Source organism: Tursiops truncatus, chromosome 1 (assembly GCF_011762595.2).
Source record: "Tursiops truncatus isolate mTurTru1 chromosome 1, mTurTru1.mat.Y, whole genome shotgun sequence".
Lineage (NCBI taxonomy): Eukaryota > Metazoa > Chordata > Mammalia > Artiodactyla > Delphinidae > Tursiops > Tursiops truncatus.
In genome coordinates this window covers 85,056,247-85,079,695 of record NC_047034.1, presented here as the reverse complement: position 1 = coordinate 85,079,695, position 23,449 = coordinate 85,056,247, and the positions used below count along the sequence as shown (strand labels likewise).

The 23,449-nt window shown below is 44.2% G+C and overlaps 2 protein-coding genes across 3 annotated transcripts in view; both read left to right on the top strand.

Moving 5' to 3' along the window:
- Positions 1-4,499, top strand: part of CAPZA1 (capping actin protein of muscle Z-line subunit alpha 1) — a 47,492-nt gene extending 42,993 nt beyond the window's left edge. Inside the window, exons 9-10 of the mRNA XM_019919484.2 lie at positions 2,116-2,178; positions 2,886-4,499. Coding sequence (XP_019775043.1) covers positions 2,116-2,178; positions 2,886-3,026 — 204 coding nt within the window. The 3' untranslated portion in view covers positions 3,027-4,499. The remainder of the gene's footprint in view (positions 1-2,115; positions 2,179-2,885) is intronic.
- A 4,644-nt stretch (positions 4,500-9,143) lies between these two features.
- MOV10 (Mov10 RNA helicase) overlaps positions 9,144-23,449 on the top strand; it is a 24,663-nt gene continuing 10,357 nt past the window's right edge. For both annotated transcript variants that reach the window (XM_033861750.2, XM_073809465.1), the window contains exons 1-4: positions 9,144-9,459; positions 22,135-22,338; positions 22,588-22,823; positions 23,019-23,277. In XM_033861750.2, the coding sequence (XP_033717641.1) occupies positions 9,323-9,459; positions 22,135-22,338; positions 22,588-22,823; positions 23,019-23,277 (836 nt within the window). In that variant the 5' untranslated portion in view covers positions 9,144-9,322. The remainder of the gene's footprint in view (positions 9,460-22,134; positions 22,339-22,587; positions 22,824-23,018; positions 23,278-23,449) is intronic.

The window sequence follows — 23,449 nt, the reverse complement described above, 5'->3', positions numbered from 1 at the left end:
GATTTTGGCAGCCTTTACCTTTTTTTTAAGCACTTTATAAAAGATTCTACTTTTTTATATTTTTAAATTTTTATTGAAATATAGTTGATTTACAATGTTGTGTTAGTTTCAGGTATACAGCAAAGTGATTCAGTTACATATATATATATGTATGTATGTATATATATATTCTTTTTTTAGATTCTTTTCCATTATAGGTTATTAAGATACTGAGTATAGTTCCCTGTGCTAAGCAGTAGGTCCTTGTTTTGGGCAGCTTATAATTGTTAGTATGTAACCAGCCCGTTTTGTTGGTTGCTTGATGTTAGTTCATAGTCTTTGAGAATAGTGATAATGGCTTTAGAGAATTCAGACTTCTTTTTCTTTCTCAGTTGTGAGATTTGCTCAAAGAACAGCAGTATCTTCAACTGATAAATACCAGGAGGAAGGAAAGTTTGCCAAACTAAACCTTAGAGGGGTTATCATTCATACATTCATATCATTAGAGAAACCGAACATTTTTAGGAATATTCAATCAAACGGTATTGTGTTCCATACCTGGAAAGAAGGGACATAATTTTTTGTGCATTCACAGTACTTCTTTATATTCCTAGAAGTTACTGAGCACTCTCAAATAGCTTTTGTTTATGTGTGTTATATCTATCTACCTTAGTAGAAATTAAAACCGAAAAATGTTAAAAATACTTATTAATTTAAAAATAACAATAACAGGGACTCCCTGGCAGTCCAGTGGTTAAGACTCCGTGCTTTCACTGCAGGGGGTGCGGGTTTGATACCTTTTTGGAGAATTAAGTTCCCACATGCCACACCACGTGGCATGGTCAAAAAAGAAAAATCTAAAGCAAAAATAACAATAACAAACCCATTACTTGTTAACCTTCACTTTCACAATAAACAGCTGAATTTTCCAAGTTAAAAAAAATTAGTGAAAAGAATGTCATTGATTTACATTTTCACAAAGTGTGTAATGTCTGACTTAATAAAAGACAACTGGATTCTCATATGTTCTTCACACATTAGCCCTCAAAAAGTAATGAAGTCGGGACTTCCCTGGTGGCACAGTGGTTAAGAATCCGCCTGCCAATGCAGGGGACACGGGTTCGAGCCCTGGTCCAGGAAGATCACACATGCCTTGGAGCAACTAAGCCCATGTGCCACAACTACTGAGCCTGCACTCTGGAGCCCGCGAGCCACAACTACTGAAGCCTAAGTGCCACAAATACTGAAGCCTAAGTGCCTAGAGCCTAAGCCATCGCAGTGAGAAGCCGATGCACCGCAACAGAGTACCCCTGCTCACCACAACTAGAGAAAGCCCGTGCACAGCAATGAAGACCCAACGCAGCCAAAAATAAATAAATAGATTTATTTTAAAAAAAGAAAAAAAGTAATGAAGTCATCACACATTACATAGCTTCTATGAAACTACACTGTACATACATGAGAGTGAGAGTGGAAAAGGCAATTAACTATGTCTTAGTATTATTATGAATAGAAAGTAGTTTTGACTCTTTGAAAGGATCTTGGGATGCTGCCCTGGGCATTAAATCTCACCCTCTTTAATTCTGTTTTACTTAATTGTGAAAGAAAGAGAGAGATTCAATTCATTTTGTACCCGAATCTTGTAAAGCAAAATGTGATTGATTGGCTTAGAGGAGCCTCTGAGCTTAGAATATATGACTGATATGTCTGAGGGCATCGTTTATATCATCTTAAACCAGAGATATTTTCAAGGCATAAAAATTTCAAGACATCATGATGTCTTTTGGGCATACTGTAGTAGATTGGAAAGAAATGTGGGGTTTTTTGATGAGGACCTGGATTTGGATCCCATCTTTATCATTCGAAGGCTGTATAATTTTGGTCAAGTCACTTAAGAGGATTCTGTTTTCTCATCTGCAAAATGGAGGTGGTAATAATAACATCTATTTCACAGGGTTGTTGTGAGAATCAAAGAAGATAATGTGAATGGGAAAGGTTGAAAAACTAAATTGTTATACAAATGTTAGTTTAGATGGAGTTACTTTTTAGTATTTTTTTATTCACTGCTTACTGAATTATATGCACTGCTTAAGAATTTTTAAAATTCTTATTTCCCCCTTTTCCTCTCTCTATTAGAATGAAGTCCAAACTGCTAAGGAGTTTATTAAAATTATAGAGCATGCAGAAAATGAGTATCAGGTAAGATGATTTGAAACTGGTTTTTCTAGGTCTAATGCCTTATTTTGCTTTTAACATATCTTGTTACACTTCTCTCTCCTTTGAACATAAATATACATGTTGCTCAGTGTTAGTAAGTGTGAGACTTTGCAGACCTTCTTGCATTCTGCTTACAATCAAGGTTTTGGCATTGGAAGGTACTACAGATTTCCCCTACTATCCCAAAGTAGAGCGTTCCTGTGAAACCTTTCCTAAGTCCAAATGGCATGAAGCAGAGAAGCAATTACCTTAGAACACATCTTGCTTTCAGGTGCACAAATAATTGAGGTACAGCACAGATGCTCACAGATGCAGTTCACAGCTCCAGCTTGCTTGATGCTGAGCTGCTGAGTGTAATTCCTGAGGAAGGAGCTTGGTGGGGTCACTGTTACTGCTCATGGTGCACCCTGCCCCTATAACAGCCTCACTGCAAAACAAATGCTGAACGCTGTTTTTGCTTTTTGCTTTGGTAAAAGCAAAGTGACATAAAGCAAACTTTGGAAAAGCGGGGGATACCTGTATAGCCCTTGTTTTAGAAATAATATAGGTGGGCTTCTTAACCTGCTTCAGAGATTGGAGAAATGCTCACTAGAAATCTTACAGCCTGTATGTCCTTTGGGGACTCAAGCATGTCCTTTGACTATATCTGGTTTCTGTTCAAGCAACTTATTTTCTATTATCTATTGCAGACAGCAATTAGTGAAAACTATCAAACAATGTCAGACACCACGTTCAAGGCCTTGCGCCGGCAACTTCCAGTTACCCGCACCAAAATCGACTGGAACAAGATACTCAGCTACAAGATTGGCAAAGAAATGCAGAATGCTTAAAGGCTGAATGTAGGATTCTTCAATACATGGAAAGAAAGGATGCAATGTGTGGTCATATGATAAATAAGTGATTTATAAACAAGAGTGATATTTTGCTAGGGCTTTCAAAGTTAACAGGTTTTCTAGCCTCATGGAATACTGTTGAACCTATAGCATTGTCTTGATTCTTTTGTGTTTTCTGCCTGGTAATTTTCTGTTTTCACTATATCTACTTGTAAATCTTTTTTTTTTTTTTCAATTCTGCCACATTTAATGATGGAGAGAGATATCTATCCTGGAGTCATTTTACTGTTTAGAAAATTTTCCTAGCCATGAAGCCCTGTCACTGACATAGACAGGTAATATGTTCAGTACTTTTCTACCCAGTCCTTCAAAGCACTTCTGGTACTTCAGTGGTTTTTACTGATCAACCAACAGCTAAAGAGGCTATGCTACAAACTACAGCTGAATGGAAGACACATTCATCCTTCTCCCTCCAGTTGCTTTGATCATCATTTATAGCATCTCATAACTATAGTTTCAAACATTTGGATTGGGGTTTTTCAGACCCTTTTTAGAGGCAAAGGAAGTTTTCTGGAAGTTCCATTATAGCCAGCTTCTCTGGGGAAGTTGTTTTTAAATCCAAAGACTTGAACCACATTCCCTACAAATGAACGTGTTTGCTTTCTTCCCTTCCATCACTGTTTCCTTCTCATCTAGTACCATTATAGTTGTAGACATGTGCAGTTTTAGAAGAGTTTTACCCACTTATTATTATTTTTTTAATATTCAAAAACTGCTGACATACTAGGGATATAGTAGAGTATAAAACTTGAAAAAATGCAGATGTTGAAGGAATAATAGGTATCTTGTGCTTTAATACTTTGTGGCAGAATTGTACTATAAGCGAATGAATCAAACAACTATGTTAATCTCAAACAAAAACTAAAAATGAACCAAAGTGAGAAGGACAACGTTCAGACAGTATCTTTCTATTGTAACCTGTTATTTAAGGGAATACTAGTGATTTGTTCTAAATAGGATGTAAAACTTTTTCCAAATTACTTCCTCAGTCCTGCCTGCCAACTCAAATATAACTGTGATATAGCAACCCTTCCCAAGTTTATTGGCAGGTAAGGTGTGATCTCAGAATACACAGGTAACATAGATATGATATAACTGGTAATGGTGGATTCATTTACATTGTTTACACTTCTATGACCAGGCCTTAAGGGAAGGTCAGTTTTTTAAAAACCAAGTAGTGTCTTCCTCCAAATACATGTCAAAAGAAGGGTTTGTGTTTCAGCTTTGTTTCTGCTTGGTAATACAGTCAAGCAAGAGTTTATTTCCAAGTGACCCATTGAGCTGTGTAAGCATTTTTGTTTATTTCAAATAAAATATATTTGTATTATTTGTCATTCATACTATCCATCCATACCACACTATCCTCTGTATCAGGTAGTCCAATAGAAATATACCTGTTTTGTTCTTAAATTGTCTGAGTCTCTCCTTTTTGAGCCAGTCTCTTCAGCCTTTGTTCTCAAGGTAAGATATGGAACTGATCTTATTTGATGAGAATGTTCAAGGTTTCTGAAATTGTTTTCTACATTCAACTACTATAAATTCAGTGACTATCCAAAGACTTGCAAAGAACAGCTTTTTTTTTTTTTTTTTTTTTGGTAGACATGCCATGTGGACCATAGTTCCATGACCAGGGATTGAACCCATGCCCCCTACAGTGGGGAGCGTGGAGTCTTAACCACTGGACCACCAGAGAAGTCCTACCCCCCTTTTTTTCTTTTTTAAAGTTTGAGCAATTTCTCTATGGATCATACTGGTTTACACTCAGTGGCTACTGGTGTTTCAAAGGCTTTGTTTTAGGGTTTCCATTTCTGTCAAAAAGAAAAATCTAGTTATCTTCTCTTCCTATCACTCAGAAAACAAGGCCCAAGTAATTATAGTTACTAGGTAGGAAGTAGAAGTGAAAGAATCCCTGCACTGTGAACTTGGGTAATATTTCACATCAACTTTAAATGCTGCTTCCTTTCCATATGAGTTTAACTTGCTTACAGACATGTGGAAAAGGCTTCTGTCCTGTTTCCCAAAATGGAACCAGAGGCATTTCAGTGCTTCACCTTCCATTCAAGGCCAGTTCAAATTCCTACCCCTTTGAGGGACATTTAGGTGTACTACACTATGTACTTGTAGTACAGGTTCAAGCATTCTGGCCTTTGCCTTTAACTTACTAACCCCATCAGCCTGCCCCATAGATTTCCTTAGTCCATACAGACTTTTGTAAAGACTCTTAATCTCTTGGCCATCTAAAGCCCTTGGTTTCTTATATAACTGGAGGTCAACTCTCCTTGCCAAGTCCTACACAGACCTCCTGATTTCCTTAACCTCCTTCAGCAGAGAATTTGCTTGAATTGTGTCTATTTTACCACACTGCTGAAATCAGCCTATGGTATCCTAGGGCAAAAGTTTCCCAGCCAGAGGGAGAGGAGTTTTCTGTGAGGCCTCACTCCTATATTTGAAATTTTGAAATTACACTGCTGAAATTTTGAAATTACTGCTTCATTTGTGCCTGGATGGTTGTGCTTCTGTTAGTTGCCTAGTTCTAGTAGTGCCTGTTCTTTTTTTTTTTTTAATAAATTTATTTATTTATTTATTTTTGGCTGTGTTGGGTCTTCGTTGCTGCACGCGGGCTTTCTCTAGTTGCGGCATGCAGGCCGCTTATCGCGGTGGCCTGTCTCATTTTGGAGCATGGGCTCTGGGTGCATGGCCTTCAGTAGTTGTGGCTCGCAGGCTCTAGAGCGCAGGCTCAGTAGTTGTGGCGCCACGGGCTCAGTTGCTCCACGGCATGTGGGATCTTCACGGACCAGGGCTCGAACCCGTATCCCCTGCACTGGCAGGTGGATTCTTAACCACTGTGCCACCAGGGAAGCTGTGCCTGTTCTTTTTTATAATCTACAACTCATCTAGATTCATGAGATACTTAGCAAACCTTGGCACATTTTCTCCAAACTCACAAAAGACTGATACAATCTGAATGCCAGTTTATAAATTCATAATTTAAATAGAACTACCAAGCTACTTACTACTTGGGAAATCAAAGAAAGAAAGAAAGACTGGTAAATATAGAACAAAACTGGCTGGTCCCATAAGATAAGCTGAGCTAACTAAAATTCTCGCTTGAACAGAGTATAAAACAGAGTAGGTAATTCCCTGGTGGTCCAGCTGTTAGGACTGCATGCTTCCACTGAAGGGGGCACGAGTTCATTCCCTGTTCCAGGAACTAAGATTCTGAAAGCCGTGCAGTGCAGCCAAAAGCAAAACAAAAAAAAACAGGGTATAGATCTAAGCCCTCTGAGGGCAGAAACCAAATGTATCACAAAGTATTCTTACGTATGTTGACTCATTTACTGTGGTTATGTTCTGTAAAGTTGCCAGCAAACACTGAATTAGCACATATTGAAACATTGCTCCTAGAGGAGATACAGAGTTAGGTTCCTGCAAGCATCTGGTCACAACAGTTTTGTCAACCGATCAATACATAATCTTGGTTTATATGTTTTTATTTAAATCACCTTATTTAATATTCATTTTTATTCATTAACAGTGAATTCACGCTGACAGCTAATGCTATCATAGGAACTTAACATGGGAATTTTCTCTCTAAGGGACATCACAGCCTTAGGAATACTAGGCAGCATTTCAGCACTATGTAGGCTTGGGGACCATTTTAAGCAGCGAAATCAACAAAAACAAAAAACGTGACCACAAAATAGACCACGAAAAGGATTTTTATTATATGAGCCTGAAACAAGAAAGCAGGACATGGCCTTGTTCCACTTCAGCTGGGAACATACACATTGGGCAGCTCAAATTTTTTTTGCCACTCTTCACATCCACAGACGACTACAAAAGTGCAGCAAATATTGATTGGGGGATTCCTAATTTTAGTGAGTAGGTGAATTTGCAAATACAAAATCTGCAAGTAACGAGGCTCAGCTGTACCTGCCACAGCCATTCCTTTGGTCTGTGGTAGACTGACCAATTTCAGCATCTCAGTTTAAGGGCTGTTTCTAGTTGCCTTAGAGTAGTCTTAGTGGAATACATAGTTAGAGACAATTCAAATGCTGAATTGTAGAATCCAAGTAACTAGAGTAACGTGAATTTTGAAAAAAAACAGGGCTTTTAACATTCTTCTCCAAAGTATGGTTATCTTCGGAGGCTCTAGGTTTGTTCCAGTAATGTCATTGGCCAGAGTTAACTTTCAGATTGCCTTCGGTGCTTATTTAGTCCCAAACTAAAATCAACCTTACTACTTTAAAGTCAGATACTTATAAGTACAGATGGATTTGGGGAAGGCTTCAGGAAAGTGAGACTTGAGCTGGTTTGTGAAAGGTGGGAAGGAAGACCATTCTAGCCGTCTAGACAGTCACATGTGAAAATAACAATTACAACTCCAAGGGAAGTGGATTTTTCCAGACGAAACTGGTTTAGAGAGGTTCCCTTGTAACAAGCCACATAACATCACATTTTCACCCATGTTTTTACTATACTACAGCTATTTGTGTATGTTTTGTGAACATCCAGGAGACAGGCATAATTAGAGAAGGAGGAGGTTATGTACTCAGGAATAATGGGGGCTTAGATTTGTGGATCAGAATGGAGCCAGGATATGGGGATATATGTATACATATAGCTGATTCACTGTGTTATACAGCAGAAACTAACACAACATTGTAAAGCAATTATACTCCAATAAAGATGTTAAAAAAAAAAAAAACAATGGAGCCAGACATTCAGTTTGGGTATGGTGGGTGATTGATAGGTTTTTGAAATGGTAAGTAACAATGCAGTTCTGAGGAGTTCACTCTCTTTAATACTCAGGCCTCACCAGATAATTGGGGGAGAAAAAAGATAAAATCTTTGGCTACATTCCTAGTATTTACCCCTACTTTGAATAAGCAATTTCTAAGACAAGATTTTCCCCTGTTCTGTTTTCCCCTCTCCCTGTAGCTTTGGTTCCCACTGACATTGAATTTCCTGTTGCTAAAGCCTGTTTTTCTTGGCTTTAGTTGGTTGTTGGCCTGGGAAAAGGTACAGGGGTAGCCCAACTGGAGCATGATCTGGGTTCTGGGCATTCTTCACACTAGGTTAGACAGAGCGTGTGGCTTCCTACAGGGAATTACTTCGGAGAACAGCACCACCTTGGATATATTTGGAACTCTGGTATTTTTGTTTAAAGATTTTTTTACTGTAACTTTTATTATCTTTGCTCCATCCTAGTGTATGTGTTTTTGTTATTCAGAAGATAAATAGATGCTGAGGCTTGTTTTAAGTTTGTTCTTGTAGCCCTACCCCCTTTAGTTTGTCTTAACAGTCCGTCTTCTGAAACTTCTTTTACTTCTCTTCCTGGTACTGATGCTGTAGCTATTAACCATTTATTGCCTAACATAACAGTCTCTTGCTCTCAAGAAGCTAATATTTTGATGACTAGGGCAACCCTTAGCTAATACTAGTAACAATTAAAGAGTAATACAGACTGGAGTGCAATTAAGTGCCCAAATATGTGGCTTAAGCCTCTCCACATAACGAAGCCTACGTGACAGAGAAAAGTAATGACTCTTCGTCCCAGCGGAGCCCCTTGTCCTTCCCTCCCACGCGTACTCACCTTTATCAGAGACACTTAGTTCTTTCCCCCCAAACTTCTTGGCTCTTACGCCTTCCTCCAAGCGTCTGAAACCCCGAGAAGGGAAAATGGGGGAGGGAGGGGGGCGTACCGCTCGCTTCCGTACTTGCCTGTCTGGGGGAGGTGTTGGACGAGCCGCCCCAGTCCAGCTGCAGCCGACCCAGGTCCCAGTCCCTGCCCTTTGCTCCCCTGCTTTTCAATAAGTCCCGAAGTCCTGGGAGGTGGGCGTGGGAGTAGCCCAAGCTGAGGCTAGGAAGTCCTCCCGGACGGTTCAGGGGGCCCCAGGCGATAGCCACGTTCGGATTCTGGCTGGAAGCCAGGGGAGGGAGCTTGGGGTAAGGGGAGGGCCCTGAGGGAGGGGTCAGACTCCTTAGGAAAGAGTTAATGGGAAGAGGGGGAGGGGATAGGACGAAGAGACCGAAGGGAAGGCTCAGGTAGGAAAAGAACGGAGGAGGGAACCCTGGTGGGGGGAGAAGGGAGCCTGCAGGATCAGGGGTCAGAGTTAGGGGGTTTCTCCCCTGCTGCACCCTCATCCTAGGGCCGCCAACTTCCCGCCGCGGCGGCGACTTTCAGTTTCATTTCTACGAACCCTCCTGCCTGGGCCGCAGTCGCCGCCGCGATGCCCAGTAAGTTCAGCTGCCGGCAGCTTCGGGAGACGGGCCAGAGATTCGAGAATTTCCTGGTCGATCGGGGACTGGACAGGGAGACAGATCGCGAGCGGTTGCGGACCATTTATAACCAGGACTTCAAGACCAGGTACGGGCCGGCCCACTCCCCGGTCCCAAATCGCGGGCCCAGCTTGCCGCCACGACCCTGGCGGCGGGGCCACCCTTCCCGCCCCGGGGCGCGGAGGGACGCAGCTCCCCCAGTGGCTCCGGCCGGTCCCGGGGCCGCGCAGTCCCCCCTCCCGCTCAGTGCCCACGCCCCGCCCGCGCCGCCAGCGCCGCCCGCAGCCCGCCCGCTCTGCCCGGGCCGGGCCCCTGCGTCGAGTCCCTGTGGAGAGCCTCCCCGTCATCCCGCTCCCCCGGCGGCGCGGGACCAGTCCTGGGAGCCGGGTGCTGCGCCCACGCGCCGCCCGCGGGAGCGGGTTGGTGGGGGGGGGGGGGCCCGCGCTCGGCGTGGGGGAGGGGAGCTCGGGAGAGGGCCCATGCTTCGCGGAAGCGCGGGGAGCGAGCTGCTTGCTGGTGGCTATCCCCGCTTGCGCAAGCTTTACGGGGACCCCCGCCCCCTCGTCGAGGGGCTGCTTCCTCGGTGGTTCACTATCCCAGAGAGCTGAAGAGACGCCGTGTAGCAGGGAGAGTCTCAGGGAGCTCGGGGAAGAAGAAAAGGGCACAAACTGCATACGTACCAAACCTCCATTAGCACCTGTGGCTTCTCCATGGAGACCCGGGCTGGGGCCAGTCTCCTGGAGGCCCCTTCTCATCCTGTGGCTAAAGGCTGTTTGGTCCCCCTTGCCTGTTCCCATCCAAGTAAAACTCAAAGAGACTTCTCTTTCTCAAACCACAGAATTGTGCTTCAAAATTCCTCTATCAACAGGCTGCAGTCTTGGGCCGAAGACCAAGGAACAATTTTAAAGGGATAAATGTAAAGACTTACAGAAATAAATACTGGGTGATGGGAATTTAGGCTTACTAACAGTCCTCTTGAAAAAGACCATGGGTTTTCTCACACCAAAAGGCGGATATGGCTGTTAAAAGAGCCAAAGAAGTGTTAGACTGTGTTAATAGAAGTGTGGTTTGGTGTGATGGGCAGGAGGTAAGTGATTCTCCAGATTGACCAGATCATTTCTGGAATATCGTTTTCAGTAATGAGTGTCACGTTTTAAGAGGGACATTAACAAGCTTGAGCAACATCTGAAGAAGGAGCAAAGATGATGATCTGTTTTTTGTCCTCACACTGTGTTGGGCACTGTGGGGAATCTAAAGAAAAATACACAATCCCAGGGGAGCAAAAGAGGCTATGATATGCATACAGTGTACTATAATAAATGGTAAAATAGCATGACGATTATAATAGAGATAATAAGAAAAATTCTGGAGGAAAGTAAAGAAAGAACAATTACCATGGAGTCACATCATCAACACTTCACATCCATGAATTCACCTATGTCCAAAAAAATAAGTGGCTCTGAACAAAAGTCTGTGACTTCTTTTGGCTCTGTTAAAGAGATTATTATTCTGATACTTGTTTAAATGGTGAGGAAGACTATTTGATTCTGTTGCAGTAGGGGTATTGCAATGGGGAGAGAGATCTAGCTCAACTCTCAATACAGCAAAGACAGTTGGGAATTTATAACCAAGAGCAGAGTGAGGGGGTCATGGATGGAAAAATCACTAAGAGGAGACAGTAAGGGGCTGGGAGCGGGGCAAAGTTGAGGCCTAGTGCAGAAGAGGGTTCAGAGGGGCCTGACTAAAGTTTAGTCAAGGAGAGAGTCTTTGTCATCTCTAAATCAAAGCTACACAATATCTTCCAATACTGGGGGAAAACAGGCTATGTCAGATAACCGCAAACAGGCATATAGAAAACCACATTTACTGTACATTATGGGTGAATTTAAAGGATTTCAAAAGTCATTTTTTAGTACGTACTTGTTTTTAGGCAAGTAAGATACCACTCCCGTGAAATTATTAGGGAATTCGATGGAGAAGGTGGCACTGACCTCGGCCTTGGCCTTGAAGGCTAGATATCTTAGTACTTGGAGGAGGAGGAAAGACTAACATGTTGATTCATTCTTTTGTGAAACCCAGTCAAAGAAAGGGAGAAATGTTTGCCTTGAGAAAAATTGGAGAGGACAAGGTAGTTATCCCTGAATATTTTAAAGACTGTCCTGGGGGAAAGGATTATACTTTGGTGTCACTCCAGAAGGCAGAACTGGGTTCACTCAACATGGCCCCCTTGGGGAGTTTCCTGGTGACCTAGTGGTTAGGATTCTGGGCTTTCACTGCCCGGCCTTGGTTTAGTCCCTGGTCGGGGAACTGAGATCCCCGCAAACTGAGCAAACCGAGTGACGCGGCTAATAAAAAAGGCCGTCTCACCCACCACCGGGTGGAAGAGATTTCTGTTCTGATTAGAGAGAACTTTCTTATGCTATGACGTCAACCCTCATCCACCCAATGGGAATTCATTGCTTCTTCCTCTGGGCTCTCATAGCTTATACTTCACTCTTGGTTATAGCCAGATGACACCCTGCCTTGTGTTAGAGCTAGTATGTGACTGTCTCCCCACAAGACTGTAGAGCCTCTGAAGGCAGGAACAGGCCTTTCGTCATGTTGGCACCTTCCCTCAGTCCCCAGCATAGAGCCTTGTATGTGGTAGATGCTCAACAGAAGCTTCCAGAATCTAATTGAGTTAGTAGGTAGAGCTGATCTATACGAGAAAAGGCTGTAGGGGAGGTATAGCAAGTCACCTGGTATCAGGAATTCTGGGGCGCTTCCTCCCCTGGGCGGGATATGTCCCTTCCAACTAGGTTATTTTATGATGTCATGAAGTGCCCTGCTCCCAACTCTTAACTTTTCCCATCTGTCTTTATTCATTTAGCAAATATATTAAATGGGGGCTCTGCTGTTTGCTTGGGCCTTGGTTCCTGCCTCTAGAGTGTAGTCTAGTAGGGAGTGGCAGATGTGTAGACAAACATGTCATTCATTACTACAGGAGCTAGTATCGTGTTTTGATAGCTGGAGTTCAAATCCTGACTCTGCCACTTACTAGTTGCATTTGATTTTGACCAAATTTCCCTAACTGTTAAGTGTTTAAAATACTGCCTTTCTCTCAGGGTTGTGTGAGGCCAAAATATCACAGGTAAAGCATTTCCCCTGGGTAACAGAGTGCATGGGCTTTGGAAGTGGTAGCTATCATTAACAATGCTGGTTAGGAGTCCGTTATGGAATAAGTGCTGGCATCGTGAAAAGTTTCTTAGAGAAGATGATTCTTGCCTTGGGCAAGAGACACATTCTTTTATTCAACAAATATTGGCTGAATGCCTCCTATGAGCAAAGCAAAACTGTGTGAATTGCTGTAGATACACAGAAGGGACCTAACTAAGGAAGACAGAGGCAATTAAAACCAAATACTTTTTAATTTCTGTTGTGATAAGTGCTTGTGAGAAAAAGTCTAGGATGCTTGAGAGCATATAACGTGGAGACCTGACCTAGTCTAGGAACCAGAGGTTTCTGGGAGAAAGTGATGTTTGAGCAGAATCTCGAATGATAAATGGAGTTAGCAGATGTAAAGCAAGGGGAGGGCAGTCCAGACTGAGAGAGTAGCACCTTAAAAGGCTGCGGGTGAACTCTCAAGAACAGGGGACAAGGCAGGGGCTGAACTGGGCAGGACCTTGTGGGCCGTGGGGAGGCGTTGTGGGTTTTTCTTTGTTTTGTTTTGTTTTTAATCTTAACAGAAACAGGAAAGCACAAAAATTTTCAAAGTAGGAGACTGACAGAATCAGGGTTTTTAGAAAGATCATTCTGGACCTCTATCCACAGTAAAAAATACATTTTACTTTGGGGTCTAGTATACACAGCTTTCACACAACAGTTAGTGTCCTTGAAACAGTACTTAGCTTCACTCGCTGCCCTCTGATATTTTTTACTCTATTTTACTCCAGTTTTGCAAGTCCTGGTCTTGGCCCACAAATGAGAGTTGCAACCCACAGTTTGTAAATCCCAGAACTATATGTCCCCTTAAGATCGCTTCCAAATCTTGTTAGGTAGCTAGTCAGACATGAGTGGTCCTGCCCCATCCTGGACAGGGTCATCTTTCCCTCCCCCACCTGGACACTGGTGACGAGAACACACCCAGAGATCCTCCCTTTTTTGGTTAAGGACTGCTAAGTTTCCAGCCAGTTTCATGACCAAGCAAGGTATCAAAAACCCAATGGACTTTCCAAACTGCCATCACCGGTTATCGCAGGCGCCCCAAGACCTAAGCGATGACTCAGAGTAACCCAGGGTTCGTTATGCTGTATTTATAATAAATCAGCTTTGCGATTTTTGCCCCACCTCCACCCCACTGTGGGTGGGGCGTGGCAGTTTATGCATAAGGAGAAAAGTTACATAAGCTAAAGCTGTCAATCAACTTGTCAATCAAATGACGCAGGACACAGGGAGGGACTTTTCACCACTCTAAAAACCAACCCTATGCTCACTGCAGGGCTGCTTCTGGTTCCCAGACAGACCCGCTCTCCTCCCTTCTTGAGAGGGTTCTTTTGCTTCACCTAAGAACTGCTGCTGCTTGAAACTTCTCTGTCTCTCGATTGAATTCTTTCCCTCAAGAGGACAAGAACTGAGGAATGGCCGTTCTACCGGTAACAATCTGATATTCTGAAATACCATTCCTCGGGCTAGTAGGCTTTCCTGAACTGGGTCTAAACGATTAGTCATTTTTCACCCAACAAACAACGGGGGGCAGGGCTTTACAGACCAAGGATGTCCAACGGTGGCAGAAAAGTCTGGAAGGAGTTGCAGCAGTACAACAGCTGGGAATGGCTGAGGTGCCATTTAGAATGGATGTGGGGTGGACCTCTTCTTCGGTTTCTTCTGTAAAATGGGATAATAGTTGCTACCTCAAAGGGTTGTTGTGAGGAGTAAATGAGCTAACGCAAGTAGCTACTTAGAACAGCACAAAGTAAGTGCTCAATAAATGTTTTCTATTGTTGATGATGTTATTGTGTTGTTGATGTGTCATTGTTAATTGTGGTGCATCCAAGTGGGCCATATTAAAGGGTTAGACTTAGTCGGGAGACGTTATCTGATTTGCGTTTGTTGAAACCTCCTGCAGACTCTTAGGGGATGGACCAGGAGAGGAGCTGTGAAGTCAGAAGCAGGAGGAACAGTTCATAGGGCTTGGCAAAATGATAAGATCATCAAGCAGTTCACAGAAGAAATATAAATGACTAATAAACAGAAGGAAAGATACTTGATTATATTAATGATCAGGGAAATGCAGATTTAAGCAAGATACCATTCTTTTCCTTATCAGATTGTCAAAAGTTTAAAGGATTGAAGATTTCTGATGTTAGGGTCTGGGAAAGGGTTCTCTCAAATTCTTATTAGTGAGAATGTAAGTTTGTACAACTTGTTTTGTACAACTTGTTTTGGAGGACAATTTGGCAAAACTAAAGGTTCATTATTCTCTTTGACCCAGAAGGATGGTTATTGTAACGTTTGAAATAGCCAAAAATTGTAGGCAGCCTGTCTATCACGGAACAAATAGTTAAGTACACCACAGTGCATTCATACTGTGCTATCCTTTGCAGCCATTCAAAAGAGGTGGCTTGGTAAAATGTTGTCATGGAAGGCTGTCCATGGTGGTGAAAGAAGTCTGTTGTAGAATAGTATGGGTAGCACACAAAAAATATGTGTCATTAAAAATGTATTTTTTTTAAGTCATAGAAAAGGGCCTGGAAAATACATATATCGAACAGTTAAGCAGGTAGTTGGGAGTGAGGGAGTGGGATCCCTTAATGTTTTATGCTAGGTACTCGTCCTGTTTAAATATTTTTTTAATACTTTTGGTAACCACTCTTTGACATCTGTTTATGCATGCATACTGTCATCCCTTGATATTCAAAAGGGATTGGTTCCAGAAACACGCCCCCTACACACACACACACACACACACACACACACACACACACACACACACACACACACACACACACACACACACACACACACACACACACACACACACACACACACACACACACACACACACACACACACACACACACACACACCCCTGCCCTGCCAATTCCAACATTTCAGTGTGCTATAGCCTGACATAAAATAGTGTGGTATTTGCATATAACCTCTGCAGCATATTCTTCCGGGTTACTTTAATCACCTCTAGATTGCTTATAATACCGAATACAATCTAAATGTTAGGTAAATAGTTGTAAATACAATGTAACTGCTATGTAAATAGTTTCTGGTGCGCAACAAATTCAATTTTTTTTTTTTTCTTTTTTTTTTTTTTTTGGCGGTACGCGAGCCTCTCACTGTTGTGGCCTCTCCCGCCGCGGAGCACAGGCTCTGGACGCGCAGGTTCAGCGGCCATGGCTCACGGGCCCGGCCGCTCCGTGGCATGTGGGATCTTCCCGGACCGGAGCACGAACCCGTGTCCCCTGCATCAGCAGGCAGACTCTCAACCACTGCGCCACCAGGGAAGCCCAACAAATTCAATTTTTGCTTTTTCCAACTTTCTGGAAACTTCTTTTTCCGAATATTTTTGGTCTGTGCTTGGTTAAATCCTCAGATACAGAACCCCTGGATAAGGCAGGCCCGACTCTAGTTACATCACACCTATGTAAGTTTACCGACATAGGATCATGATGATCTAATCCTTTTTGTCGTGGACCCCTCTCATATCAGCATCCCACCCCCATTTCCACATTCTGCTCCACACTCAGGTAACTCATATCAATCAGGGTTTGTTTGTTTGTTTGTTATTGTTTTATTTTTAAAAATCATGTTAAGCACATTTTCCATATCCTGATTTTCTTATTCATCAATACATCGTGGAAATGACTCCTAATTGTCTGGTATATTCTTCTAATGTATTGTTGGGGGTTTTTTGCCAACATTTTGTTGTGAGAAATTTCAAACATAAAGAAAAGTTGAAATAATTTGACAGTGAACAATCATATACCCTTGTTACTGAACACAAGTTGGTGTGCCCCACTCACAGTGAAGCCAAACAAACCGAACCATCAGAGTCTGGAGCAGAGAAAGGTTTACTACAGGGCCAAGCAAGGAAAACAGGTGGCTTGTGCAGCTCCCCGATGTTTTCAGGGAGAAGTTTTAACAGGCAAAATCTGGGATGAGAGCTTCTAGGTGTGTGACTTTCTTCTGTTTGGTTGGTGGTGAGGTAACAGGGCAGTGCTCCAGGAATCTTGTGCTCAGCGTGAAGTGAAGTTACGGTCATCCACCTGGGTGGTGGCCTAAGTTCCTACAGAACTCCACGGTATTGTTATGTATATTCCTTGAGGAGGAACCAGGACCCTGCCCCAAGGCTGCACTATTGTTTCTTGACTTCAACCCCCTTGTTTCTGCATTCCCTCCTTCCCTGATTAGCAACTGTTTGAATCTGCCTTTTGGAACTCTGGGAAGGTAAAGGAGGCTGAATGAAACTTATTTCTACAAACAAGAAACAAGGGGCACAGAAAGACTTTTGTGCCACAGGATCCTGCTCAGTTTCACCTCACCTGGACTTCTTAATTTGCATTTGACACATGCCTGCCCATCGATCTATCCATCCAGATAGATAGATAGATAGATAGATCCCCGACATACGGGGATCTTAGTTCCTGGACCAGGGATGAACCCGTGCCCCTGCAGTGGAAGTGGGAGCCTTAACCACTGAACCACCAGGGAATTCCCCATTTAGCTATATTAATTTTTTGATGCATTTCAAAGTAAGTTACAGACATCAGTACAATTCACCCCTAAACACGTCACCATGATCATTATTAACTATAACAGTTCAAAATTTGTTTATGATATACATTTTTTTTCCTTTTTTTTTTTTGGCTGCACCTCACAGCTTTTGGAATCCTAGTTCCCCAACCAGGGATTGAACCCACGCCCTTGGCAGTGAAAGCATGGAATCCTAATGACTGGACCACCAGGGAATTCCCATGTTTACGACTTTTTTTTAAGTAAAATTTACCGACAGTGAAATAGACAAATTTCAAATGTATTGTTGTGAGTTTTAACAAATCCATATACCTGTGTGCAACCCCCTATCAAGATATATGACGTCACCCCAGAAAGTTCCCTCATCTCCTGTCCTATTTAGTCCTCACCCTTACCCACCCAGAGGCAACCACTGCTCTGATCTTTTTTTTTTTTTTCTGAGATAGTACCTGTTCTAGAACTTTATGTAATGGAATCAGATAGTATGTAGTATGTACTCTTTTGTGTAAGGCATCTTTCACTCTGCATAATGTGTTTGAGATTCACCCATGTTGTTGTATCAGTAATTGCTTTTTACCATCGAATATAAATCATAGGGACTTCCCTGGCGTTCCAGTGGTTAAGACTCCATGCTTTCAATGCAGGGGGCCCGGGTTTGATTCCTGGTTGGGGAACTAAGATCCAACATGCTGCACGGTGCAGCCAAAAATTGTGTGTGTGTGTGTGTGTGTGTGTGTATAAATCATAGTTTGAAGGACAGTGTTTTCAGTTTGGGGCTATTTTGAATAAAACTGCTATGCACATTCTTGCACAAGACATTTTGTGGACATATATTTTCATTTCTCCTGGGATATACCTAGGGTTGGAATTGTTGAGTCGTAGGATAGATAATGTTTACTTTTTTTTTTTTTAATCTTGGGCAAGTTGCTTAACCTCTTTTCGTGGTGGCAGCAAAGTCTTCTGGACTGGTCTTCTGGTTTGACCTTGCCTGGGGTTAGGCTGTCCAAGTTTGGACAATATATATAACCTGACACTTAACATTCCAAGCCATTGCACAGCAGTGCTGTGTGGCAGCCATTGTTACCTATTTCATCTATAAAATAACAGTCTGGAATTATTTGATACTTCTTTTACCCATTCTCCCAGCAAGTACTTATTGGATAAATACCAGTGCTAGGTCTACACTAGATGTTATAGTCACGTTACTTTCTTAATGAATTTTTATTCCATGCATAATATAGTTATATATTCTTTTCATTAAAAATCAGAACATTACGTTATATGTTTGGTTTTACAAGAAACTATCAGACCTTTTTCTAAAGTGACTGTACCATGTTATATTCCAGCCAACAACGCACAAGCGTTCTGGTGTTTTTGTATCCTTGTCAGCATTTGTTGTTGACAGCCTTTTAAATTTTAGTCATTTGAATGGGTGTGCTGCATTCTTTTTAATGGTTGTGTAATATTCTGTAGTGTGGATGTTTACAACTTATTCAGCCATCTCCCTATTTATGGGCATTTGTTTCGTTTTCAATTCTTGGCCACTGAGAATGACTCTACAGTAAGCATCCTTGCACATATGTTCTTATATGTTGGTACTTTTCTTTTCCATGGGATACATTCTCATGAATTAAAGGATACCTGTATATCAGATGTTAGGAGATATTGCCAGATTGTTTTCCAAAAGGTTGTAATACTTCACTTTTCTACCAGCAGTGTATGTGAGTTTTCTTTTCCACATAGCAACACGTGTTGTGCCTATTTTCCTTTTTTATCAGTCTAATGGAAATAAAATGATACCTCGTTTTTTACTGTAGTTTGCATTTCTCTACTTTTAGAGCATCTTTTCATACTTCTGGGTCATTGGAGTTTGCTCTTTAAGTTGAATATTCAGTTTTTCTATTGTTTATCTTTTTTTCCCCTAGAAATCTAGGTGACTAGATGTGTAAAGGAACTGGTGCTTTTCTCAACTAGTATGTACTAAGTTTGTGATTTAAAAAAAAAAACTTTTTTTTAATTTTTTATGCCTGTCACCTTAGACCAAGTGAATTTGGGTAGTAGTAATAGATGTGAGGTATAATTTGAAAGTTACTTACGCGGTAGCACCTATAGTAGAAGTTGCAAAACTTGTAAAGTTGAGTTCCTCCTGCCCATGTGTCCATGCAGAAGCTTCCAAAGATAGGAGATTTCACCTTAAAACTGTGCTTTGGACTTCTCTTAAAAGCCAGATCTGGCCATCTTGGGCCTGCATTCCCTGCTGGCAACGTCTGTCTGGAGATGAGTAGCAGTTCCCCGCTTTAGACAGGACTTGTGCTCCTGGGTTTGTCCAGTCCCCTCAGGGTTCCGTTTTCTCCCCAGCACTAAGCTGAGAGCTCCAGGGCATTTGAGAGCACCTGCACTTTTCTTCTGGTAGATTATAGTATATTAGTGTAAGAAGGACATGTGTAGGACTACACATGTCCTTCTTACACTAAGGACTCAAAAATGGGACTGTACAGGTGCCTGAGACGGCTGCAGGTATCAGATACCTGTGGAGTCTGGCATCTGTCGGCATTTGAGTGTGTGCCTGATCCGTGGAATTTAGTGACTCACTGACCAGGGGGCCCCGGGGGGAAAGTGTCTGATGACGCCCTGATTTCAGTCCCTTTGCCTGGACCCCTCAGCAGCGTTTGAGCCTGATACCTGATTCTCCTCCCTCTCTTAGTGGTACCTGCTGTTTTCTCTTCCTCCCTGGGTTATGCTGGCCTCAGGTGTTCTCAGACTACTCACACTCTCTGGTTGTAACTACTGCCTGACGTCTCCCTAATATTAAGCTCTGCTTTGACTTTGGCCTGAGTTCTCAGCTTCTGATTCATGGAGCTAGCTGCCTCCGGACCACGGGGATCTCAGACTGACCATGTCCACACCCAAATGTTGTGGTCAGCCCTTCCAGCCTCCTCCTCCTCTTGTTTTTACCTCCTATCTCAGGAATAGTTCCTGAAGCCAAGCCATTGGTTTGGGTGTTGTCCTCGACTCCTTCCCTCTTCCCAGCCTCCATTCCCTCTCCTGTCCAAAGCCAAATTCTGCTAATTTTATATTCTCAATATCAGATCTGTCCCCTCTTCTATCCTCACCACTGCCTTGTTTGGGCCCTTGTCATCTTTTAATTGGACGATTGCAATGGCCTTCTTCTAACTGGTCTCCCTGCCTACAGTCTTGCCTCCAGCAAATGCATCCTCCAATCCTGATGCCTGAGTGATCTGAAATGCAAATATGATCTTGCCACTCCCCTGCTTAAAACCCACCAACGGGGTGGTTCTGTAACCACAGTGTAGCCTCTGGTGCAGGCTGAAAGTAAGTTGCTACTCTTACTACTACTGCTACTATTAGTACTACTATTGCTACTAATAGGATACTAATAATAGTAGCTAACATTTCCTGAGCATTTTCTATTGTGTTTTCAAATGATTTATTATCTCTTTAAGGCAAATCAGAGCCGATTCAAAGTTTTCTGAATGGTATCACTCGTTTGCTTGGCGGGAGGGAGAGGGGCAGAGTTATAGGCAGGGGCCACCAGGGAAATGTCCGTAACCATAAATGATCTTATATATGCTAGTGAGTGACCATGCTGATTGAGCCTTAATAGTTAAATAGGCATTACCATGGTTCCTAGGAGCTAGGATTTCCTTTCATTCCCTACAAAGCATGGAGGGTGGGTGGTCAGCTGTCCAGATCTTGAATGTGTCCATGAAGTGTGTCGCACGTGGGGATGTCCTCTGGCTCTTGGGTGCCAGTAAAGGAGGAGAGCTTCTGGCCTTCAGGGTCAAGTGCAGGCTTCGTGGCTTGGCATGCAAAACTATGCAAGACCTGGTCCCTGCCCGCCTCTGCTGCCTCCAGCCAATCCCTTCCTTGCACTCTTCACTCTAGTACCACCAGACGGGGTGTGATACTAATCAGAGCGCACCTTACTGAGATCTTATGTGCCAAGCACTGGGCTAAGTGGACACCACAGTGTCCTTCTCTCATGTAATCCTCACAGCCACCCCGGGAGATGAGTCTGCCATTATCCCCATTTTATAGAGGAGCAAAGTGAGGCTCTGCGAGGTAACCGAGATGGCTCAGCTAGTGGCAGAGTGGGCGGTCCCCACAGCCTCTCGGCACGTGTTCTTCGTAGACGCCCGCTCCTGGGCTCACACTCCGTGCTCCCCCTGCGCCTGAATGACACCCATTCAGCCTTCAGGACTCAGTTCTGACGCCGTTTCTCGGGAAGCCGCCAGGGCTGAGCCCCACCCCGCTGAGCTCCCGGCAGCGGGCTGGAACGAATGTGTTCCGTCTGTGCTCCTCGAGGCCTCTTTGAAGCCCCAGCATCTAGCGCAGTGTCTGGCACATAACAGGTCTCTGTAAGCGTTTGTTGAGCTGACTAAACTGAATTCCAGGCGCTGCACCTCGAGGTTGTTGTCCTTCTGACCAGTTTTCCCTGTCTTCACCTTCTCTAGGCCCAAACAAGCTATTTGATCTCTGGAGAAGGATCCTTTCCCTCCTGCTTGGGTTCCACCTGCACCCTATGACTTCAGGGGGAAACTGCTGTCTGATCAGCCACCTTGCCCACACACCCTGGACATCTGTACTCTCTGCCCCTCTCTCACTCCTCACCAGCGGGCTGGACCCCGAATCCACCCCCCTGAATCAGCTTCTTCGGCTTCCCCCTCAGCTTTAGCTCTTTCCGCTTCAGTGTTTGTATCTTTTCTGTCCCCAATTCCCTCTGCCCCCCCACCACAAATCTTCCTTTCTCTCTCTCTTTCCTTAGTCCTCCAATTCAATAGCCCATCGTTGGGCTGTTCTCCTTAGAAGTGCACCGTCCACCGCCTGCTGTTTAAAACAACCATATTTTGTCTTGAGGGTGTCCCATTGCCTTCCCTGAAAACATTAAAAATTCCTGCCATTCCCAGCCCCGTCCTGTCCCGCACAGAGCGGCCCTCAGATGCCCTCCCCAGCTTGCTGCCCCCGTCCCTCACTCCCCAGTCTCCTCTACTCCCGGCAGCTTTGGGACCCCCGCCCCTGGCTTCTCCTCCATGCTGTATGGAATGAAGATTGCCAACCTGGCCTACGTCACCAAGACCCGGGTCAGGTTCTTCGGGCTCGACCGTTGGGCCGACGTGTGGTTCCCAGAAAAGAGGAGAATGAAGCCGGGGTCGGAGATCAGCAAACACCACAAGTCGCTGCTGGCCACGATCTTTTATGACAGGTGTGTGACGGGGTGGGGGGCGTGTCTGGCTGGGGAGAGAGGCGGTTGCCTCCGCTTGGGGTAAGGCTCCATCCTACAAGGACTGGGGGAAGGGCAGGAAAGGAGCTAATTGGCCTGGGGGAGGGGATGGGTTTCCTGAGCACAGCTGGCACTTGGCCAGCCTCCCCAAGCCTGTAACTTTCTCCGAGGGCAACCCCCAGGCTTGGCTGCTCGGGCCCCAGCCGTGCTCTTGACTCCCACTCTCCCCAGGACCGAGTATCTTCACGGGAAACATGGGGTGGACGTGGAGGTCCAGGGGCCCCATGAAGCCCGAGATGGGCAGCTCCTTATCCGCCTGGATTTGAACCGCAAGGAGGTGCTGACCCTGAGGCTTCGGAATGGAGGAACCCAGCCTGTCACCCTCACCCACCTCTTCCCATTCTGCCGGACCCCCCAGTTTGCCTTCTGCAATGGAGACCGGGAGCTGCCCTGCCCACTGGGCCCTGGTGAGTGGGTTCCCAAAGGAAAGAGTCTCTGGTGGACAGAGTCCTGCCCTAGGAAGGTCTGATGCTTCAGGAACGTGCTGTTGCTGGCCCATGGTCTCCTACCTTGGGATGGGGCTCTGGGGGGGAATGTCAGGGTTGGGGTGCTGGTGGGAGGGTCCCTTCCCCACCCCGACTCACTCAGCCATCCTCTCCCAGGTGAATGCTATGAGCTCCATGTCCACTGTAAGACCAGCTTTGTGGGCTACTTCCCAGCCACCGTGCTCTGGGAGCTGCTAGGACCTGGGGAGCCAGGCTCAGAAGGAGCTGGTACTTTCTACATTGCCCGCTTCTTGGCCGTCGTGGCCCACAGCCCCCTGGCAGCACAACTGAAGCCCACGACTCCCTTCAAGCGGACCCAGATCACGAGAAACCCTGTGGTGACCAACCGGATAGAGGAAGGAGAGAGACCCGACCGGTAAGTCCTCCCTCCAACCCAGTCCTGGCTGGGGGTGTCCCAACACCACAGTGTGGGCCCTTGGGAAGAACACAGAGCCCCCTTTCCTAACTGTGAGTTCTTAACTCCTGAAGACCTCAGAGACCTTTTCTGTCTAGGAAGAAAAGCAGATATGAGGACAGTGAAAAAATTT